The sequence below is a fragment of the Cryptomeria japonica genome, chromosome 4 (assembly GCF_030272615.1).
Source record: "Cryptomeria japonica chromosome 4, Sugi_1.0, whole genome shotgun sequence".
Taxonomy (NCBI): Eukaryota; Viridiplantae; Streptophyta; class Pinopsida; order Cupressales; family Cupressaceae; genus Cryptomeria; species Cryptomeria japonica.
The window spans coordinates 589,863,251-589,887,963 of NC_081408.1; the positions used below are offsets into that span (position 1 = coordinate 589,863,251).

Here is a 24,713-nt window from a genome sequence, read left to right on the forward strand (position 1 = left end):
ATTACTTTATTACTCTCATTTTCAACCTTTTCTTCTTTTTCTTTTTCATTTTACCTTCCACTGTATGCTTTCTTTTTTCTTTTTCTTGTACTTATTGATATTTTATTTTTATTTTTTTTATTAATTTATTATTTATTTTCTTGATTTTGCTTTAATTTTCCTTTTCCTCCCTTCCATTCTCTATCATTAATTAGAAAACCATTAAACTTATTAGAAAACCAAAAACTAAGGAATCATACTCAACCTCCGGCTTGCACAACCTTAATGATAAAGAAGTGGCCATAAATCAATGATGGCAAATCTAAAAGTGCTCATGACAATGATACACAAGGCCAAGGACATATTCCAAGACATGACCACTAGTTATGTATGTGGCAATTGGCATTCTCAAGGCCAACTATATGTTCAACACGAGCAACAAATCATGTGTGATGTGGTCAAAGCATGAAAGTACTACAGTTTGAACTATTGAAAATGTCGAGGGAAGTGTTGGAGCCTATGTAACCATAAGAATACAAGCTATTAACACTCTTAAATAAGATGAAATATAGATTGATAAAATAAAAAATAAATAACTAATATTAAATTTAATATTAAAAATTACAATAGTAAATTTCAAAAATAAAACCAAACACGCATACATCGTCCCGTACACCAGTTATTTGAGCCTTCATATACGTCCACAATCTTGCGGGCCACTATCACATTTAGGACCACTAGATAGTTGGGTTGGGCAAATCTTGTCATGTGATAAGCAACGTTTGCGTGTGGAAGTGGTATATCCTTTCTGTTAAAAAGGTTTGAACTTGAACAACGTTAAAAAATTCAATGTAAGAGTAACCGTTGATCCCTTACCAGGAGTGCTATATCTCACCAGGTTGGTCAAATTGTGTCATGTGATAAGCGATGTTTTACGCGTGGCAGTGGTATATCTCACTAGCATTTTTTCAAACATCATGCATAGTTTTCTTGGGACGAAGTCTCCTCGGGTATAAAAAGTCCAGTAGAAGATACGCAGAAAATGATGTACGGTTTCTATCATTGAAGCGCCTTTGTTATTTGAGTAATTTCAACCATGGAAATCTATACTTACCTACAGCTGCCACTTTCCCTTAGCCTCAGGCGTTTACTGACCCAGCGCTTCTTGTCAAGTGAACGAAAACCACAGGCGCCTTAGCAAATCGACCCTAAGACATAAAAAATAAAAAATAAAAAATTTATTATCTTGCTGTGTTGAGGCCTCGCAGATCAAATTCCAATGTAATTGTAGGAGTAATTCCAGATAGGAAGAAGATGAGGCGTGATTCCATTCTTATTTTGATCTTTCTATTGAGTTCTTGTTGGGTCATATGTGAGTGCCAATGGTCTAGCTGCAACAAGGAAACAACTTATTCTTATGGCGGTACATATTCCAGAAACCTGAACCAAGTTATCAATGATCTGTATCGCAACACGTCTGATATTCCAGAGTTTAGTACCTCTTTACATGGTGATTATCCCGACACCGTCTATGGGCTTTTGCAGTGTGTGGGGAATATATCAGTGGAAAAGTGTTCTGAGTGTTCGAAGAATGCATATAGATATGTTAGTGAAAACTGCAGCAATGACATAGGTGGGGAGGTATGGATGGATGACTGTTTCCTGCGCTATGATAACTACGATTTCTTTTCGGAAGCAACTATCGGTGCATTTTCCCCACCCAATGAAAATTACGTCACTAGCAATTTAGAGGATTACGAGGCTACAGTTACTAATCTTCTGAAGAATCTGTCAGAGAAAGCCTACGAGTCTGCAAATAAGGGTTTCGCTTTAGGATCAGCGAATTACACCACTTCCGGAAAAGTATACGGTTTAGTCCAGTGTTGGAGAGTTGTAAACGTAGAAAATTGCAAAAAGTGCTTGATCTCTGCAAGGCGAGAGGGAGAAAATTGTTGCTTAAGGAAGAAAGGAGCTCGGCTTCTGGGCACAAACTGCAAAATAAGATATGAGACATACCCTTTTTTTGGCTCAGCAGAGTCGATGTCACCCGAGGGATCGACTAAGCCAACAGAGGCCCATAGTTCTGGTAACATATTTAATCAAAATTTCAAAATATTTCAAATAGTACGCTTGAATGTGTTCGATAGATTTTTATTGGGTAGATAGTGTAAATGATCCTGAGTAATGAATAACCATGAAGATCTACCCTGCAGAAAAGTCCCCAAAAACATTACCCATAATTCTGGGGCTTGTGGGGGTTCTGATTCTGGTGTTCGTTATTTGCCTGATTGCAATGAGAAAAAGAATGGCATCTGCCATTTCTGGGAGGCAAATAACTCTAGTTACCCAGAACGAAGGTGCTCCTTAAAATCTTTTTCTTTGTTATTTAAATTTCTCTTTTTCTGATTAATATCCAACATTTAATCCTCTACGCCTGCCCACTTGTTTACAGAGAGGCGGGGGTATTCCCCTGAAGCCAGATTAATTATACAGGAGAAACATTTTGTGTTCAGTTTAGAAGAACTTGCAGAATCCACACAAAATTTTGATGAGAATAAGAAGCTTGGAGTGGGAGGTTTTGGTGCCGTCTACAAGGTGGGCTTGTATTCCGTTCCTTAACAGAAAGAGTCCGTTTAAAGAAGCATATGCATGCAGCACTAAGTCTGTTGTGATGTTTCAGGGAACAACTAGAGACGGAAAGGAAATAGCTGTGAAAAAACTGTCTGCAAGATCTACGCAAGGCAAGAAAGAATTTATGAACGAAGTGAAGTTGCTGGCCAATGTTCAGCACCGAAATCTTGTGAAGCTATTGGGATGTTGTGCTGAGGGAGACGAAACGTTGCTTGTTTATGAATACTTTCCCAAGAAGAGCTTGGACACTTTTCTATTTGGTAAGTTATAAAGCAAGCGTTATTGTAGAGATGTTTGCTTTACAGAAAATAAGATATAATAACAAAAGTCAAAAAAATTGGGATTACAGATCCGGAAAAGCGCAGAGAGTTAAGTTGGCAAAAGCGTTATAACATTATAATTGGAATCGCCCGTGGCCTTCTCTATCTTCACGAGGATTCACAGTTGAAGATTATTCACAGAGATATTAAAGCAAACAACATTTTACTTGATGAGAAACTCAATGCCAAGATAGCTGACTTTGGCCTAGCTAGATTATTTGCTGGAGATGAAACGCATGTCGATACAAAAGCTGCAGGCACATAGTAAGGATCCTCGCAATGATGATATTGTGCTGAGTACTTATAGATCTATATCAGTGATGGCTATAAATTGCTGGGTTTCTTTGTTATTTTGTAAATTACTTTGTCTATATTGCAGCGGTTACATGGCTCCAGAGTACGCAATGCAAGGGCAGCTGTCAGTTAAAGCTGACGTTTACAGTTTTGGAGTGCTTCTGCTTGAGATCATGAGCGGAAGGAAAAATAGTGATGCAAATATTCCCAACGAAATGGAAAGCCTGTTAGAATGGGTAAGCAACTGGACTTCTCACTACGCATCCATCTTCATAATGCTTTTCAAAGCCAAACACCCAAGGTGTGATGAATTGATGTATGTGTTGCAGGCATGGAGAGTATACAAAAGAGAATATGCTTCGAATTTTGTGGATCCAACGGTAGCAGAAACATGTCCAGAGGAGAAATCGTTGAGATATATCCAGGTTGGGCTTTTGTGTGTACAAGCGGATGCGACCCTTCGTCCAGCTATGTCGAATGTTATTGTGATGATATCCAGCAGTTCGGTCACACTACCAGATCCCAAAAAACCTGCTTTCATAAACCTGAGCAAAAGCTATGGCCCAAAAGCAGGAGTGAAGTTAAGCTCAGGATCAGGGGTGCGGGTGGAGGATTATGAAACGGGGGCATCTGGGACGACGACGTCATCTGCATCAGGCGTTGCGTCAGTAAATGATGCCTCCATCACTCAAGTGAACCCTAGGTAGGGAGGTAGGGTTTACAAATAGATGCCTCTTTATTAGTCTTATAGTATACCGACTTGTTAAGAGTCTGCGAGAGCAAAATGTTGAAATATCGGTACAATGGTAAGTTGTCAGTTGAAATGCTGTTCTGTGACCTTCTCTTTCAAATTCTGTTCATTATATTATTTGTATTTTGCTTTGTTCAATAAAACAAAAAAGGTCACCCTGTCCTATCGTAAGTGGTACTGTTTATTAATAGAAATTAATATTTTCCATATAGAATCATAAATCTTGTGTCTATTGTTTGGAGAAGTAGAGTGCAAGCCAGCTCATATAATTTAATTTGATAAGTGATTGCAGAAAGGTTATGCTTCACTTACTGATCTATCAATGTTTTATATTGAATAAAGTACAAAATTAAAGTTATGAGGGTAGTTGAAGAAAAAAGTTGAATCACTCCAATCCAGTGAGAAGGGCAATAAAGAATAGACAAATACAGTAAGACATAAACATTCTATATTTTTACTGTGACCTAGATGAATATTGTTTATTATATAAATTGATTGATTGTTATTCTTTATTCATCTTTGTGAGTGTACAATTGATTATATGACTTAATCTTTAGTGCATACTTGAATTGATGTTTGTGGATCTAAATTTCTAAGAGGCTTCATATAATTTGTTCACCTTTGTTTCTAATGTTTGTGTCTTGCAAGGACATGTAGTCTTCACAAATACTTTTAGAGGATATGTTACTTTAAAAGCTTAATAGACTAGCTGTATGGCTTTAAGTGGAATGATTGAGAACAAGAAGCAAGCAAACAATACCTTAAGATGATGCCATGATGTAAATGTTTTCATAATTTGATTTTGATTCTCTTATAAATATATAGGTATTCTTGCATAAGCCATAGTTTGTCTTTAATAAATTTTATGTGAATGATTGAACAAATGTCTTTAAATACAACGACCAGACACATAAAATATTTTATCTAAATAAAATTCTACTTATATTTGGCGAGCACCATTTTTGGTGCTAGAATGGTGCTCGCCAAATGAAAATGGACTTTTGAAAGTACATTCCATTTGTGGTGCAGTCACAGTTAGAAGGGACCTCAATGAGATCTATCCAGACTGCGCAACAAGAGTAAAACACAATGAAAGAAAGACAGGATGATGGGGGCAATGCAGAACTGATTGATTATATCATGAAAACTATTTATAATTTGTCAGAAACATGTGGGTTACAGGGTCCGGCTCACTGGCCATATATAGATCTCTCTGGTTCCAAAAAATTGCTACTACAAGCTAAATTACATTGATTTATATGGTCTAGAGGGATCTGGTCAGCCCAAGAAGAATCAAACAACAATGAACATGATGAAACATGTAAAACCACTAGGTTGGCCTCCACTAATGAAAATCCTCCAAAAAATCCAAAGGAAGAAGTGCGGATCAGAGGGAAGGTTGGCCACGTGCCAAGGAATGCTAGAAAGGGGGGAAGCTTGTGCTCGTCCCTCGTCCCTCCTAGTCGACCTGCCTTGATGGCTGAAGGGAAGGGGGGCTCTGCAAGGAAAGGAAAGGATCCACAAGATTTGCTAGTAGCAAATAGTTCCAAGCGGTTCTGGTGTTCTAAGCTGGAAAATTGTCTCAAAATCCAGAAGTGATAACTTGTCGGAAAATGATTCAATCGTCTTGCGGTTCAAGAATAAGGAAGATAATCATGATTACAAGCAAAACCCAGCTCCGCAAGATCCAGTGAGAAAAATCAAGAAAATTCAGAAAGAAATGTTGAAATTGCAAAACAAAAAATATTGAAAAAGAAATGTTTCTGGTTGATGCAAGATTGCCAAGAACTGGAGATTCTCCTGCACCAATTTGGCAAGTGCCAAATTTATCGCTCACCAAATATTTTTCATTATATGAAATCATTCTCTCTCTCTCTCTCTCTCTCTCTCTCTCTCTCTCTCTCTCTCTCTCTCTCTCTCTCACACACACACACACACACACACACACACACACACACAATGAAAATATATTTCAATGTCTTTTTTTTCTTTCCTATACTTTAAGTTATATTTCATGTATATATTGGTGGGATATTTGAGAACGGTTTTTGATAACTAAGAGTTATAATATAAATTCTAGGTTTTAGAAGATCATTTAAATTTTTAGACAGTCAAATTTTAGTAATAAGCATTCTCCTATCAATGTTCTCTCACTCTCTTTATCTCTCCCAGCCTTTAGCCCTGTAGATCTCTCTATATCACTCTTCTTGTGTCCCCTTTCTACCTCTATATCTCACTCTCTCCTCTCTCCCCAAGATCTAGCAATACCTCTTTACCTCTCTCTCTTACCATTCACTCTGTACTATATGTCTCCTCTCTCACTTTACAGACCTCCCCCTCACTCCCACGCTACCTCTATTTCTTTATGTCTCTCCTACCCTCTCTCCCTCTTAGCCCACCTTCCCTTCTTACCCCATCTCTATACCTTTCTTTATCCCTTTCTCTATTATTTTATACATAGTTTCCTATTAATCAATAGTACATAGTATGGTCTCTTGATATCTCTTGACAAGATAATCCTCTAGCCAAACTTCATGGGTCCATGCTTTGAGATTTTTCAAGAAGCGAATCAAGACACTTTCATATATATTTTCTAGAAAGCCTGTAAATTTTCTTACTTGGCCTTAAGTAAAAGTCAAGCTTTGATTATCCAACTAGGACCTCAAAATCTTCCCAATTGCTAATGACTCAATGCTACAAGATATACCTTATGAGATAAGGGTTGTTGTTTCAAGACTTGGTAGAAAGAATGGATTTATTGTATCCTACCATGCTATTTCATAATTACAAACCTCATAAGAGCTATTATTGGCCTTCTCCTCATTTTTTATGGTTCCTATTTTAGAGTAGAGATGGTTGTAGCAATCCTCTTTGATCACTTGACAATGTAGGTTTCAAAATACTTTGGTAGTCATTCTAGAGTTAAAATTTGCTCATTTTATTAATGTATTCTATTTCAAGGTCTCCAAATTATTTCATATTGGGATTATGGATCCTTCATGCCCATCTTATAGTCATCAAAAAAATATCAAGAACCTCTTTTGGTTTTTTCCCAAATCTTAGGTTGTGTGGACTTGGATTCATGATGTTTTCAAACCACTTTACCCTATGCTATTCTCATGATATATGGTTTCATTGGGAGATTTTTCTAGAGCTCCCTCAATATATACCCATATGTGACATGTCTTCAAGGTGAAAATTATTTTTAGTAAAAGGAAGGACAAGAATTCTACTTTACTTGTTAGATGTTCAATTGATACTATCTTCTTGTTTTTCTCTAAACCTATGATTTGTTCTAATTTACTTATGCAAATGTAGGTGCAATCCATTGGCACATATGAGCTCTTAGATCATTAGAGAAATGCCCCATGCATTATTGTCAATTTCTCTTAATCTTGCCTCTAGTCGAGATCATCATGGGTGTTGTCAAGAGTGTAGCGACTTCACTCGTAGTGAATAGGATGCATACTCTCATGCCTCTCATCATCTTGCAAGAAGAACCAAAGTGTGGTCTCAAAAAGAATGATCTTGGTTTCTTTGCAATTGTTCTACCTCTCCATAGGCTCTTGGTTTTGTGTTTGTTGGCTAGAAAGACACTGACAAATTCCCAAATGTTGATATTACTATATTACATGTTCATGACACAACCTCCATATGAAGAGAAAAAAGTTGGTGATGGTAGTTGATGCTAGTTGGAAACCTCTTGTGGATTCTTCAACCCTTGTTAATGTTTGAGAAAAATTGGATGATTGAAATGATCCTCTTACTACTAGTATATAGCTGATAGGATATTATATGTGAGGAGAACCTAGTGGAGATGTAATGTCTCACACCGGAAAGTTCTCCAAAGTCGCTAAAAACTAGCACTTGCACCTCAACAAGGTGCAATGGCTATGCCGATAACAAGATATGATTTGGGTAATGTATTAAAGGACAGGGAAAAGTTGGAAGAAATGAGCATTACCGTTGTTAGGAGTAATTATTTAGATTACAATTTGATCTTGAAATGTGGAGAAAAACTGAATTGAATATGGATGGATGCAACTTGTAATTGAAAATAGTAGTTTTTAAAATTATTAATAAAAATTAGTTAGGCAAAAATGAACACATGGTTATATTTGATAATGTGATTCTATAATGTACTCAATTTGTCTTCAATACCTATAAAACAAAAGTAGAAAAATGATGAGATGCCCAAATTAGGTGTCAACTTTCAGAACTAATTATATAGCTTGAATCAATAGGTGAGATGCAAAATTATACAAGAGGAAAATTAGCAAGGTTTCAAGCGTTAATTTTTTTATTTATATTTTTTATTTTTGAGTTGTGTGATGTTAATAAAAAAGATAAATATATCTTCTATTCTAAGATAACACTCTGGGAGTACAATTTATAAATATTTGATTTATAAAATTAGTATAACAATAAAGGGCATGTACACAAAGATGGGGGACCAAAAAGATGCCAAAAATGTTTTTGGCCCCCATCAAGTGCATGCGCCCTATTTGGCGCGTGCCAAATAGGTTTGGTGTTCCGAACCTAAGGTTTGGTCATGTAAAATCTATTTGGTGTGCACCAAATAAGGTGAGCGCCATATGGGGTTGCATTTCGACAAGTGCATTTTCATTTTGAAAAGCACAATTTATCTTTCCCTTTCACTCTTTGTCTCATAATATATACATAAAATATAACTTTTAGGTATAAGAAACAAATAGAAATGTCACTTATACTTTAAGTCATATTTTATGTATATATTGGAAGGATGTTTGAGAGTGGTTTCAAATCTCTAGGAGTTATGATGCAAATTCTAGTTTTTAGAGTATTCATATATTTTCCGACTTAGTCAAATTTTAGTAATCAACATGATTGTGTCAACATTCTCTCTTTGGTCTCTCCCTCTCCTTCCTTGCATTCCCCCTTTATCTCTTCCTCAACCCCTACCTCTCTCTCTCTCTCCTTTCAAGTTTCTCCCCCTCTTTCCCTCCCTCCCTCTCTTGCAATTGGGCTTTCTCTCGCTCTAGTCTCTCCCTCAATCCCCACCTCTCTCTCTCTATGGTTGATGGAAGGAAAATCAAATACCAAGGAGAGAGGGAGAGAGACTAGAGAGAAAGTGAGAGAGATGGAGGCAGGAAGGGAGTGGGTGATGGAGAGAAAGGAAAATACCAAGGATAGAGTAGAGAGGTCTTAAGCAAGCGAAAAAGAGAGGGAGTCAAAGTGAAAGAGAGAGGGAGGAAGGAAAGAATGGGTTGAGGGAGAGACCAGAGAGAGAGAGTTCAAGAGGGAGAGATGGAGGGAGGAAGGGAGAGGTTGATGGAAAGAGAGGGACATATCAAGGAGAGAGGGAGGAAGGGTTGGAAAGAGAGGGAAAGTTTAGAGCGGGAGAGATTAAGTGGGAGAGGGAGGGGTTGAGGTAAAGATAGAGCCCAAGTGAGAGAGATAGAGGGAGGGAGGTAGGGGTTGATGAAAAGAGAGGGAGATACCTAAGAGAGATAGAAAGAGAGTGAGTGAGAGATAAAGGAAGGATGGTTGATGAAAAGAGAGAGAGCCCAAGTAAGAGAGGGGGGGGAGGAAGGTAGGGTTTGAGAAAGGGAGGGGCGTGGAGAGAGAGAGGAATGGGTTGAGGGAGAGATAGAAGGAGGAAGGAAGGGGTTGATGGAAAGAGAAAAATATATCAAGGAGAGAGGGAAGAAGGGTGTAAAGAGAGGGAGAGAGAGAGAGAGAGAGAGAGAGAGAGAGAGAGAGAGAGAGAGAGAGAGAGAGAGAGAGAGAGAGAGAGAGAGAGGGGTTGAGGCAAAGAGAGAGCCCAAGTGAGAGAGATGGATGGAGGGAGAGAGGGGTTGATGAAAAGAAAGGGAGAGACCTAAGAGAGAAATAGAGAGAGGAGAGGAAGGGGGGTTGATGAGAGAGATAGAGAGAGGAAGGGGGGATAGGGTAGGAGAGAGAGGGGGATTGGGAGGGAGAGAGGGAAATATAGTTAGAGGGAAAGAGACTTGAGAGAGAAAGAGAAAGAGAAAGGGATGGGGAGGAAGAGACGGAAAGAATGGAGAGGATGGGAGAGAGAGATAGAGATAAAGGGAAAAAGGGAGAAGGGACTGGGAAGGAGAGAGGGAAGAAGTGTTAGACGAAAAGAGAGAGAGGCTTGAGAGAGAAAAAGAGTTAGAGATTTAGAGGGAAAGAGAGATAGACTTGAGAGAGAAAGAGAAAGGGAGGGGGATGAAGAGAACAAACAAAATGGGACAGAGACACCCATGTGTGTGTGTGTGTGTGTGTGTGTGTGTGTGTGAGAGAGAGAGAGAGAGAGAGAGAGAGAGAGATGGGGTGGGAGAGAATGGACAAAATGAGATAGACACACCTAAGAGAGAGAGAAACTAGGAGGGAGAGAGGGAAAGAGAAAGAAACTTGAGAGAGAAAGAGAAAGGGATGGGGAGGGAGAGAGGGAAATAATGGGATAGAGACACCCGAGAGAGGGGAGAGTGAGAGAGAGGGAGTGGGGGAGATATAGAGACCCCTAACACCACCATATGACCCCTTTTAACATCGAAGTACATGACATGACCCCTCATGATGCCATATGACCCCTTAGGACAATATGATGTCTTAAGGGGTCAAACGGTCTCCTAAGGGGTCATATGGTGTTCTGACACATGTGTGGGCCCTTAGGACCCCATATGACACTTAACGATACCATATGACCCCTTAGGAAACCATATGATCCCTTAGGACCATATGATGTTTGTATGTTGTCCTCAGCGGTCATTTGGTGTTCTAACACATGTGTGACCCCTTAGGACCCCATATGACTCCTAATGACACCATGTGACCCCTTGAGACACCATATGACCCCTTGTGATACCACATGACCCCTTAGGGCAATATGATGTCCTAAGGGGTCATATGGTGTCGTGAGTGGTCATATGGTGTTCTAACACATGTGTGGACCCTTAGGACCCCATATGACCTCTAATGACACCATATGACCCCTTAGGACCATATGATGTCCTAAAGAGTCATATGGTGTTCTAACACGTGTGTGGCCCCTTAGAACCCCATATAACCAATAACAACACCATGTGACCCCTTATGACACCAGATGACCCCTTAGGACAATATGATGTCCTAATGGGTCATATGGTGTCCTAAGGGGTCATATGGTGTCCTTAGGAGTTATATGGTGTTTGAACACATGTGTGGAAGCTTATGACCCCATATGACCCCTAACAACACCATATGACCCCTTAGGACACCATATGACCCTTGAGGACTCCATATGACCCCTTTTAACATCCTAGTACACGACATGACCCCTTAGAACAGTATGATGTCCTAAAGAGTCATATGGTGTCCTAAGGGGTCATATGGTGTTCTAACACATCTGTGAGCCCTTAGGACCCCATATGACCCCTTAAGACCATATGATGTCCATATAATACTCTAAAGGATCATATGGTGTTATAACAAATGTGTGGCCCCTTAAGACCTCATATGACCCCTAACGACACCATGTGACCCCTTATGACACACCATATGACCCCTTAGGACAATATGACGTCCTAATAGGTCGTATGGTGTCTTAAGTGGTCATATTGTGCCCTGAGAGGTCATATGGTGTTCTAACACATGTATGGACCCTTAGGAAACCATATGACCCATAACAACACCATATGATCCCTCATGACACCATATGACCCCTTAGGACAAGATATGACCCCTTAAGACAATATGATGTCCTAATGGGCCATATGGTGTTATAACATATGTGTGGGCCCTTATGACCCCATATGACCCCTAATGACAGCATATGACCCCTTTTAGCATCCTAGTACACGACATGACCCCTTATGACACCATATGACCCCTTACAACAATATAATGTCCTAAGGGGTCCTATGTTGTCCTAAGGGGTCATATGGTGTTCTAACATATGTGTCGGCTCTTAAGACCCCATATGACCCCTGACGACACCATATGACCCCTTAGGACACCATATGATCCCTGAGAACACCATATGACCCCTTTTAACATCTTAGCACATGACATGACCCCTTATGACACCATATCACCCCCTAGGATAATAAGATGTTGTAATGGGTCATATGGTGTCATAAGGGGACATATGGTGTCTTAATGGGACATATGGTGTCCTAATAGGTCATACGGTGTTCTAACAAATGTGTGGGCCCTATGGACCCTATATGACCCCTTTTAACATCAGAGTACATGACATGACACCTTTATGATACCATATGACCCCTTAAGATACCATATGACCCCTTAGGACCATATGATGTCCATATGGTGTCTAAGGGGTGATATGGTGTTCTAACACATGTGTGGCCCCTTAGGGCCCCTTATGCCCCTGACGATACCATGTGACACCATATGACACCTTAGGACAATAAGATCTCCTAATGGGTCATATGCTGCCTTAAGGGGTATTATAGTGTCCTAAGGGGTCATATGGTGTTCTTGTTGGCAGCAGACCAGCGTCCCTCGTGGGGATTCGTGACATGGTTTAACATCCTCTTTTGGATTCTATAAATCTAGTGGTTGTATCGGGCATTGATAGGTCAATCTTTTGGTGCAACAACCCTAGCTTGTAAAAAGTGGTATCATAGCTTGGTCATAGGTTCGCATCATGCAAGCCATGGTGAGTGATGCTAGGAGGGGGATTGTTAGCAGTGGGCTAGTGTCCCTCGTGGGGATTCATGACATGGTTTAACAACCTTCTATGGATTCTATAAGTCTAGTGGTTGTATCGGGCATTGACAGATCGATCTTTTGATGAAACAACAACCTTAGCTTGTAATAGTTCTAACATATGGTTGGCTTGTTAGGAATCCATATGACCACTAACAACACCATATGACCCCCCAGGACACCATATGACCACTCAGGACACCATATGACCCCTTAGGACAATATGATGTCTTAATGGGTCATATGATGTCCTAAAGGGTCATATGGTGTCCTGAGGGGTCATATGGTGTTCTAACACATGTGTGATCCCTTAGCACACTATATAACCCCTGACGACACCATATGACCCCTTTTAACATCTTAGTATGCGACATGACCTAAGAGACCTAAGAGCTAGGGAGAGAGAGAGGTATGGGGAGGAAAAGGATGGGATAGAGACCTAAGAGCTAGGGAGAGAGAGATGGGGAGTGGAGGAGATATAGAGAGACCTGAGAAGTGGATGGAGGGATTGTGAGAGAGAGACCTAAGAGGTGGAGGGAGGGAAGGTGAGAGAGATGCCTAAGAGGTGGAGGGAGGGATGGTGAGAGAGAGAAAGAGAGTTAGATATAAAGAGAGACTAAGTGAGAGGGAGGAAGGGATGGAAGGAGATTGCAAGAGATGAGGAGAGAGAGAGGTAAAGAGAGGGAGAGAAGGAGAGAATGGGAGAGGAAGAGGAAGAGAGAGAGAGAGAGAGAGAGAGAGAGAGAGAGAGAGAGAGAGAGAGAGAGAGAGAGAGAGAGAGAGAGAGAGAGAGAGAGAGAGAGAGAGAGAGAGAGAGAGAGAGAGAGGGGTAGAGGTTAAGGAAGAGAGAGGGAGAATGGAGGGAAGAGACCAAAGAGATAATGTTGATATGAGCATGCTGATTGTTGAAATTTGACTAAGTCTGAAATTTATTTGAATACTAAAAAAACTAGAATCTACATTATAACTCCTAGAGATTTGAATTAACTCTCAAACATCCTGACACTATATACATAAAAAAAAACTTAAAGTATAAGAAGAAAAAAGACAAATAGACATATTTGGCATGTGTTAAACTGTCTGCCTTGGAAAACACCAAGCCTTTGGCTTGGATTTTCCTTAGGCATCCAACCTAGAGGCTAGGATGCCTTTCTCAGGCTTGAGATGTGTTTTCCGACAAGTATTAAGAATTTTCTTACTTTTTTGTTCGTGCTCTCTGTCAGGTCTGCACGTGTTTCAATGAAATAAAAAAAAACACCACACAACCGTCAAGCTCTCTCTTAGCTATCCAACCATATAATTATTTTTAAATTTTGATAATGCTAAGGTCTTCATCCATAATTTATTTTGTTAGTGTTCGTTTTTTGTCAAAAACCAACATGTCGTATTTCGGACATAAATTTTTAATCGTTTATCTAATTTTGAAAAAAATTACATTTTCAAAAAGTAGACTCCATTCTACACAATTTTAAAAAAAATGATTTTTGATTAGTTTTCACAAATTTTTAGTGGGAGCACACTCAAATTTCATTAAAAAATTAGTGTCCACTTCAAAAATTGTCAAAAAGTCATATATTCATAAAAAAATTAGCCAAAAAATCTAGCATAAACTACATGGTGTTAGCTAATTTCTCACCGGAGCTATTTTAAAAATTCCAAAAAAAAAGTTGACATTTTAGGGGTAGCACACCATGTGTTGTGTTATTTTTTTCTAAAAAAACAACACCACTTTGTGTTCTCCCCCTTTTTGAAACCCTTAATCTCCACCATTTAAAAAAAAATAGTAGTTTTGAAAGTAGACTCGAAGCACTACAACTCTTGTTCTTAATGCATCCTCATATTTTGAGTGTAACTATCTTTATTTTATTGTCGAAGTTCAGACTTTGCTGATTTTAGAAAAAAAAAAGTGGTATCTTAAGACCCCTTTTTGGTCCCCCATATTTGTGCACTTGCCCTAAAATGTGTTTGACAATGTATGAACATGATTACCTTAAAAGATTGGTTGTGTTGAATTCATTCATTGTTGGCTTATATATATGTTTGAGTTTTGATATTGTCCTATTCTAGTTTATTGGGAGAAATGTAAGGAATATATGGGTGTGAATTACGTACCTTGATTTTTTAGAGAGAGAGTTGTTGTAGTCAAGATTCCTCTATTGTATTTTATTGTTATAGTATATGAGACCTTCATTCATACCTTCATTACACAAATATGCAGTCTCGAGTGTGGAGCAAAGCAAATGTTTTCTCAATTCTTTAAGGAACATAGATCATATGTACCTAGTATTTTATTTGGGAAATCTTTGTCAAGGCTGTAAAACAAAAAAGGTGAAGATGGGTTTTTAGGTGACACTCTGGATAGGTTGACTTGGTGTCTGAGATTCCCTTTGTGAAATTTAAATAATTTTTATTTATTTATCTTATATATTATTCCACTTTTGTATTTATGATTTAAACTTTTTTATTAGGCCTGGTTATAATCTTAAATTTAATAGCTTAATAATTTCTAAAAAGTTCATCCAATAAAACTTTGATAAACTTGAACTTGGTAGTCCACCTACATTCATCCATAGTGAATTTCAGTGGAAACTGAAATATAATGTGACAGGAGGCTTAGGTCTCATCCTGAAAGTTACACCACAATCTCACCATATGATTAGCTTAAAGGTGTTTACACGATTTGAAGTCATCAAGCTCTTAAGAGAACTCCTTATGTAGAGCCAACATATGAAAAGTTAATAAATTAGCCATTTTTCTTTTGATTATTATTTGCACTTATTCCATTGAAGTGTGTCTTTCTTGTGATTTAACTAAAGATCAAAAGAAACATACTTAGTCTTGTTTTTAAAATGATGGCTACATGAATTTGTTATTTTTAAGATTGAAGAACTTTGGGGTTTTTAAAAAGAGTTAGAAGAGTTCAATCTATCTGGGAATAACTGGTTCTCATCTCAATAATGGATCCCTAAGGAGAAATCATATAACAATTTCATTTCTTTTCATACATAGTTGTCTCCAAAAAGTTTTTTTCCATTGTGGAAGCTTAAAGTATTTGTGACTATATCTTTGAGGACTTGATGCATTAATTTCAGCTACCATGCCAGCAAAACATAGAAAAAAATAACAGCATTGAGAATAGTTTATGGGCTAAAAATATTGAATATTTAATTAACACTTCATTCTTCTCCTTGATGGAATATCATTATAATCAAAATATTTCTATTTTGTAATGATTAAAACTATGATTAGTGTTAGAGTTAAAGTTATACTTAGAGTTAGAGTTAGACTAAAATTTGGGTAAGGATGAAGCTTAGGGTTACAATCAAGGTTATAATTACAATTATAATTAGTGTTAGAATTAAGGCTACACTTAGGGTTGGGGTTAGGTTTACACCTAAATTCAATGAGTATCAATCTTAAGGTTACCAGGTTATTAATAACAATTATGATTAGTGTTAGAATTAAGGTTACACTAAGGATTAGGGTAAGGATGAATCTTAGAATTAGAAGTAGAGTTATTTTTAGGGCAAATAGTAGAGATACAAGTAAAGTTAGAGTTAAAATTATTGTTTGTGACAATTTTAGTTAAAGCAATATGGATAATAATATATTAAAATAATTTATATATCAATTTACAAATTATTTAAATTTGCGCGTATGTCTCAATCCCACAATTTGCATATGAAAAATGTTTTTTAAAGACCTAAGGTTATAGTTTATTTTTGCATAATTTACTTTAACTAATATAAATTTACAACACTTAAGGTTATAAATAATTGGACACAAATTTAATTCAAATAATGCAAATTTACAATAATTTTAATTAACAACTTTGTCTAAGAGTGATTTTATTATGTATCCCAAGTATTAGAGTTAATAAATCAAGGTTAAAATTTAATATGTTTACAATAACAATAATTAACAATAATGTCTATGAGTAATTTAATTATTTACAATTAGAATTAGAAATAATATTATAAATAGAATTAAGATTATAATTAATATTATGGTTAGGATCAAAAAATAATTAGAGTTATAATTAAGATTTGGGTTGCAAGTAAGATAGAATAAGGGTTACAAATCGGGTTTATAATTAGGATAACAATCAAGGTTAGAATGAAATTAGGGTTATAATTAGTTTTACAATTATACTTAGGGCTAGGGTTATGTCAAGGTTATAATTACAATTATTATTGGTATTAGAATTAAGGTTACAATTCGGGTTGGGGTTAGGTTTAGGGTTAAACTAAAATTTGGGTAAGGATAAAGTTCAAGTTACAAAAAGTTTATAATTATAATTATGATTAATGTTAGAATTACCATTACACTTCAGGTCAAGTTTAGGATTAGAATAAAATTAGGGTAAGGACAAAGCATAAGATTAGAAATAGAATTAGTGCTAAGGCTAGTAGTAGAGTTGGAAGTAAAGTTAGATTTACAAATGCCTTCAAAACTTGAGACAAAAGCAAAGATAAAATCTCTTTATCAATCATTTCAAAACCTTTCATATAAAATTATTTTTGTAGACATTTTAGAAGCTTCAAAACCTTACATAAATACATAAATTCTTTTCTAGACATAGAAGCTCGGATAAATAGATTTCAGGCAATTAAAGAATTAACTCACACAGTATCATGAATATTTTTATTTTTCTTATCTTCTTTCTTTAATGAATTAACTCACACAATATAATGTTGTATTTTTCTTCGCTTCTTTCTTTAGAAAACTAACTCACATAGTATCATGAATATTTTTATTTTTCTCTCTTCATTTTTTAGAGAACTAACTCACACAGTATCATGTATATTTTTATTTTTATGAGTCCAATGAAACTCTAGTTGTTTTGCGGCGAGTGACGATAAAAGTGTCAAAATTTGGGACAAAATACTTGATCAATTTTTGTTCATTTTGTTTGAACACTGAATTGTTAAAAAACAAAACTCCACTTTCGTTGGACAAATTTATTTGTTTAATTAAACCATAATTTTTTTTTATCTAGTGGAATGTTTTGATACAATTGATTAGAATAATTACAAAAAAAAAATAGCATTCAATATTTTACAAAGTTAAGCATCGCTTCCATTGTTTAAGTGCAATAAATAATAAGAGCATTAGATTTTCACTCCCTTACCTCTTCTTCACAGCCCTTCTCTATTTGCAGAAAGCTTCAAACTCCCTCACAATTACTTATGTTTTGTAGAAGACCAATTCTTATTTAGGTTTCAGAGTAATTGAAACCAAACTAATTTCAACAAAAAAACCGTCAAATGAAAGTATCCTAGGGGAAGAGCACCAGTAGTTGATCATGTACCAATTGTTGTGAGGGTTGTTGATACCTTTTGTTCCAAAAATTGAACAAATAAAATCTATTGTTTGAAACATAAAATATCATTTTTTGTTAGGAAATGTACTAATATTGTAAAAAGTAACCAATCAGGTGATGCCATATCAGCTGCACAACTATTGGGGCCTCTTTTGCACGCCTATTGGTCTCACTTTTTTGGGGGGTTGTTTTGGACACCTTGGCAAAAAGCATGTTGATGTGGCACCATATTTGATGATGTGGTGTTGAAAGCTTGGTTATAAGCAGGGGACTTTCCAAGTAAGCCGCTGTAAAAAAATTAGGAGTGATTTGAAATTTCCACATAGGATTTTGAGAAGCGCGAAGTTAAGGTGCTCAACTACTAGTGCTCTTCCCCTAGTTGATTAAATAGAAACTGGAAATAAAGCAAAAGCAATTGATAAACAATACGGTGTTTTCTAGGATTTGTTATTTCTTTTTGTGCTTTGGTACACAATGTTTAAAGACTGATAGAGGCGGTGACTGGAGGTAGTGCTGGGTACTTTTTCGCATTAGTTGTTAGCATTTATTTTGGATTTGACGCAAGTCCACATTGGTCAGTGCGTGCCCGCTAAGGGATGACACAACAATAATGTGGACAGGACGGTACCTATACAAAAGTTATTCAGCTCATATTTTTAAAAATTGATCCCATCGCTCACAAAAGGGCCGCAAATAGCTTCAGTCGCGGTTATTCTGGTTCCAAAAAGGACCTTTTGTACATCATGATAGCGACGTGTTAGTCAATTGCAGCCGTTTATTGCAAAATTGACTGTGTAAAATGCACGAGTAACATGTGTGTTAGTCAATCCATACTACCCTTTTGGGACGCCTTTGGTTTGTCGAATTTATTCTGGCTCCAAAACAGACCTATCGTACAACATGATAGCGACATATTAGTCAATCGTAGTCGTTTATTGCAAAATTAACGGTGTAGTCAATCCGTACTGTCATTTTGGAGCAAAAACACACAACACAAGGTTTAACATGGTTCACCACTAAGTGGCTACGTCCACCAGAAATGCAGGGAATTGTCTTATCAACTAAATATCCAATACACAGTACATCCAATATTGGCTACACTTAGCTATTTATATAAACATATTAGATACGAAATGAAGAGTTTGGGGAAGACAAATAGTGAAGGCAACTAGTACAACCATGAATTGGCATCCCTGCTTCCATGTTCGATCTTACATTCGAACTAGGCCCAACGAAGATTTGAGTTTCGCAAAGCTCTGATACAATTGTAAAGATTAAAACAAGCAGAGAATCAAAAACAAAACAGTAGAAAAGAAACACACAACACAAGGTTTAACGTGGTCCACCAGAAACACAGGGAATTATCTTATTAACCAAATATCCAATACTTAGTACATCCAGTATGGGCTGCACTCAACCATTTATATAAACATATCAGATACAAAATGAAGAGTTTGGGGAAGGCAAACAGTCATGTGACCGTTGGGCTTCATATACCCAACAAATAGACGTGTCCCATTTGGTTGCATGTTCAAACTTCTCCCAACGAAATCTTGTTTTTTTTTTGAAACACAGGCTAAGTGAACAATTTATGATGCAATTTCTTTATAATAAAATTTTTGCACCATAAACTTGTGTGAGACATGACGTTTCTAGTGGCATTCTCAAGAATAATAGCCTATCAACTAATAATTAAATTTTAGTAAAAACAACTAAATTTCGCTCATTATTTTTAATTTCATTTACCACTACCATTTCTAACCTTTTTCCCTTGTAATTTTTAATGAATTGTTTTTATTACTTTGAAAAGAATGTATCAATTTCTCCCATTTTTTGTATTAAAATGACATATGTTGTTAGTAACATCAAGTGCTTAATAATATTGTTCTATGTTGAATACTAATGGTGTGGGTATAAATCAAATTGGTAATTTTTAAATATTTAAATTATAATAAAATATTATTTAACAGGTGTAGTCACATAAATCTGTCCATTTTAATTAAATGAATATTTCGTATTTATTTGATTAAAAACCCACTAGCCATCAGTTAATTAAATTAATATTTAATTAATTCATCTTCAAAATATTCTCCTATTAATTAAATAAATTATTCAATTTATTTTAATTCATTCATTAAACCAAATTCACATTCAATTAAATGAATAAATCCTATTTATTCAATTTAATCCCCTTTCCTCTTTAAAATAAATTAAATAAAACATTTTATTTAAATCATTTATCCCCCCACTTGCATTTTCCTACAAATGCAACTTGCACCTATTTATTGAAATAAATGAATTTTATTTTAATAAAAATCCTATTTTCCCTCACCCACCAAATCCACTTGCACTCCTAAACCCCCTTCTAGATTCTTCTAAACCCTTCCTAATTAACCTAATCCATCCCCTAATTATTGTCACATTCCTAAGCAACTTGAGGTCACTTCTCAAAGACTCCAAAGTCTTTGAAAAGCATTTATTGCTTTGTGTGTTCAACAAATTAACCCCTAAAGTCTTTCAAACCACTAATGGCTCTTACATGACCATTTATTGTTAATTCCACTTGCACCCATGGTTAGGGACTTTGACCCCTAACTTAACCCTCATGTGACTCATGTGTCTCCTCAAGCATTTATTGCTTTGACCATGGTTATCCCTTTTACCTTTGCACAAGAGTTTATCTATTGGATAAAAGTTTTATTCTTTGAATAAAGAATTTATTCACTCAACCCAACTTTGACCTTAACTCCCAAGTTAACCTTCAGGTCATGTCAAGCATTTAATGTTTATTCCCTCTCCTCTCAACTTATCTCATATTGACACTTGTCATCCTAGGATTGGGTTGGAAGCCATCACATGGATTGAATATCATTCAATCCTAACCCTTGTTGAGATTACTCAATCTCAACCATCCATTGCTCCATTTTCCTTATAAATAGAGCCCATTTCTTCATAATCCAGATCCTGAAAACTTGTATACATTTAATCTATAGTGAATTTTAGAGAGCATTTAGCATAAATCACATATATTGTCATTTTATACTAAAATAAATCTTAGTTCATTTCATAATATATCTAATTAGTTTGTTTTACACTTGCATAACATTTAGAGTAATCATCTACAATCTTGAACCTCCATAAGCATCCATAGTGCAAAAAGCTGTTGAGAGCTACACTAATTTGGAACTTGGAGAGGAGAGGAACAAAGGAGAAAGAGCTAAGAGCATGTTAGAAGACATTTGCAGATGCCTTGTGATATTTGTTTCCCTAGGTAAATACTTTAGCATGTTTTTAGTGTCTCTTTTGATATGTCTGCTTAGATTAGTTTTTGGTTGAATAACACTAACTTTGATCCTTGTTTCTTGTTGTTTTTGTGTGTTATTCCACCACAGTTTTTAATCTAACACTTGTCCATTTTGTAGAGCATCATTTGGTGAACTTGACGTGAAACCAACACCCAACAACATTATTTTTTTTGTTACAAAAACTAGCTTTTTTGACTTTTTAGCTTGACACACAGGTCACTATTTAGCGCTATTGTCTGTATATTAGCGCTTTTGAGTCTTAAGTAGCGTGTTTGTCCATATTTTAGTGCACTTGTTTTAGCTGTTTAAATTTTTAGTTTAGCACTTTTGTCCACATTTTAGCACGTTTGTGTTAAGTAGCGCTTTTATTTTCATACAGAGTAGTGCTATTGTAACAGAACGTTGTAAAAAAGGCCATGTAATAATAATAAAAAAATTTCTTAGGCTTGTGGAAGCCCACCACATGGTCAGATTTTACTAAGTTTTTGCTTCATGTGCAGGTTTTAAACTAACCCCATTTTTTACTTAAAATCAAAAACTTTCATTTGGTGCTCTAAAACTCAACAAACACAAATTTCATTTCTTGCAAGTTAGGATCCATTTTGTTTTAGTGCTCTAAAACTCAACAAACACAAATTTCATTTCTTGCAAGTTAGGATCCATTTTGTTTTGGTGCTCTAAAAATCAACAACACAAATTTGCTTTCATTGCAAGTTAGGGATACATTTTATTTGCAAGTTAGGGATACATTTTATTTTGGTGCTTAAAACAAAACAAGACAAATTTTCTTTCTTGCATCGAACTTAAAAATCACAATCCACACTTCAATTTTTGGGCAAGTAAAAAGAACAATCAATCTGTGTCATTCTTTGTTGCAAAATGATTTTACGTCACGCAAACGTGTTTTTCATTAAGTTGACCAGGATTTCAAAATTCTAGTTTACTCAAACTTATTGCCTTTGAAGTTAAAAAGAACATCATGGTTGTTGGAGCAACATATCCAATTAGATAGAAAATCATTTGCGATGACAAGTTAAAAAGAACAAGTGTATTTTGTGTTTGGCACACTTGTGCAAAAGAGTTGGTCGAGTGGTCCTACTTCTAATACACACTATCCTCTCCCTTAGCTTTCGTGGTCCTAGGTGCAAGAGAAAAGTGTTAGCAACACTCAAGTTTTATCTTTTTAAGAGAGGTCTGCCAAGAGATTGATCACTCTTGGGAACAACCTCGCGCGGTAAATCCTTCGAGCCGCTATAGAAATCAGGTGAGAGCAAAAATTGTAGCCTTGGATATAGCTATTCCTACAGTGCAACTTGCTGAAAGGACAAATGGGCCCCACCACAAGTTACAGGGCTCTTAATTGAGTCACTGTAGAATGAACTTATGTCCAAAGACATCAAAAATTACTAAATGCCTTTAAGTAGTAGCCCACCTGTTCTATTGATTGAGGATATTTGTGATAAATTCAGTGCAAGAGCATAGATGATTTTGCTCCCAAGATACTCACCATACATATTTCCTTGAGTAGAAACATAGATTTTTGAAAATTCACTTGTGGCTTGATGAAAGTGATGACTCTCCCATCATAGGGATCATCTATTTGTTATGCTCGTGCAAGACTTAGTATATCACATCCTTACCTGCCACGATGAGATTCATAAGGTATGTAGTACCAAAGTCGAAGAAATTTCAAGATGTGGGCTGAAATTATCGCAACTGGCCATTTGACCTTAGGGATAAAGAGTGTTTGAAGTGTTTTCATTTTAGGCAAGACCAAGAGCAAATTGAGCCGACTTCAGGCTTTGGAAAAACACCTAAAATACATTTAAAGGAAAGGGTCATAAAAAGTCCAAGGATTAGGTTGATCTAGACCCATACTTATTTGTGCCTTTTGAGGCAACATTCTTGTGTTTGTGTGCTTGTTTTGTTTTCTTGTCAAAACAAACATCATAAAATCCAAAAAAACAAAACAAGTATTCATCCAACACAAACATTTTCAAAAATCAAAAGATCAAAAACAAATAGCAAACAACAAAAATATCAAACTATATGACCATTCTTCACATCTTGAGAAAGAAGAATCTTCATCAACACATCAACTTGAAGAGAAGGCCATTAAGCTCAAAGGATTTAATCAAAACGAGGAAATTCTTCTATCTTAATAGAGAAATATTTGTCTCTCATAGAGCCTTCTTGTATCACATGCGTCTTTATCTTCAAGGGAAATCAAACAAATTTGATCCAAAGTCATTGAACCGCAAAGCTTTTATGCAATATCGAGCTCAAAGTTATCACAAAAACAAAGGAGGCAAAATCAATCCTGATTTCTTTCCTGACATTTGTATCACATATAACATAGCTCAGGAAGAAGAAGATTTTGTTCCTTATGTAACACGAAGTTTTTATTGAAGTTCACTTTTCATCCATTATCATATTTAAATATCATCAATCCATTCCAACTCTCAAAGCATCAAGAGGCTTTTGTCCTAAAGTTCTATTTTCAAAATTGCTTGAATCAAACACAAACACACCACTTTTTAGAGTGTCTCTACATCTGGAATAAACTCATTCTACGAGGCATTTCTACACAGGTTAAAACTAGTCTATGAGTACATCCTCTCATTACTAGGTAGTTGAGTCTATAACACATCTCAAATTTCTCTAAACCTTATCACATCAACTTTGTCAATCAAACACAACAAGCAATTCAAGAAAGAACTTTGGTAGCGTCTACCTTTAGTGCTAGGGATCCATATGCAAAGCATTTCACCAAACATCAATCTTTCATTCCATCAACAACTCATCATCATTTTCACCCAACTTCAATAAAAACTTATAAACAAAATGGCTCAAACTCGATCTAGAACTAGACAAATGGAAATTGAAGAGGAGGAGGAGGAAAATATTAATGAATTCCAAGAAGCTCTTGGAGGAAATATAAATGACGAAAATCCAGGCACTCCTACTCCAGCGGCAATAGAAAGGGCACAACACAACCCTCTCTTCAATAGACTTTTTGATGAAATACTCAGGAGCAATGCTGATGCTCACTTTTTAAGACTTGCTCAAGAAGGGGCTAAATTACCCTCTGACTTTGATGTTGTGCAACTAAGACAAGCATTAGAATGCCAAAGTCATAATGAGGATGAAAGAAGTAGAGAACACATCAGATACAACCTTCATCAAGGTAATCCCCCACCTCCTCCTCCTCCGAATGACATAGAAATGTTACGACAACAAGTTGAGAATCTCGCCCAACAACTTCATAGTGGTGTAAAAACCAATCAATTTTCACTCAATGACATTTGTCCCTATCCTTTTGATAGGAATCTTCATATGCCACCTTTTCCATGAGGGTTTGAAACACCCAAGTTTGAAAAGTATAGAGGAAAAGGAGACCCTCGTGATCATGT

The 24,713-nt window shown here is 36.4% G+C and overlaps 1 protein-coding gene across 1 annotated transcript; it reads left to right on the forward strand.

Moving 5' to 3' along the window:
• The first annotated feature begins 981 nt into the window (after positions 1-981).
• On the forward strand, positions 982-4,182 carry LOC131058558 (cysteine-rich receptor-like protein kinase 44). The gene is made up of 7 exons (XM_059219966.1): positions 982-2,065; positions 2,193-2,336; positions 2,432-2,574; positions 2,660-2,870; positions 2,960-3,194; positions 3,310-3,460; positions 3,554-4,182. The coding sequence occupies exons 1-7, from the start codon at positions 1,294-1,296 to the stop codon at positions 3,929-3,931; spliced, it is 2,034 nt and encodes a 677-aa protein (XP_059075949.1). The 5' UTR covers positions 982-1,293; the 3' UTR covers positions 3,932-4,182.
• Positions 4,183-24,713: the final 20,531 nt, after the last annotated feature.

Bases quoted from the DNA above. Each gene is read 5' to 3' on its own strand.
- LOC131058558 (XM_059219966.1), top strand. From the start codon at position 1,294: ATGAGGCGTGATTCCATTCTTATTTTGATCTTTCTATTGAGTTCTTGT. The intron at 2,066-2,192 runs GTAACATATTTA...TCTACCCTGCAG, and splicing joins AACAGAGGCCCATAGTTCTG to AAAAGTCCCCAAAAACATTA. The intron at 2,871-2,959 runs GTAAGTTATAAA...TTGGGATTACAG, and splicing joins CTTGGACACTTTTCTATTTG to ATCCGGAAAAGCGCAGAGAG.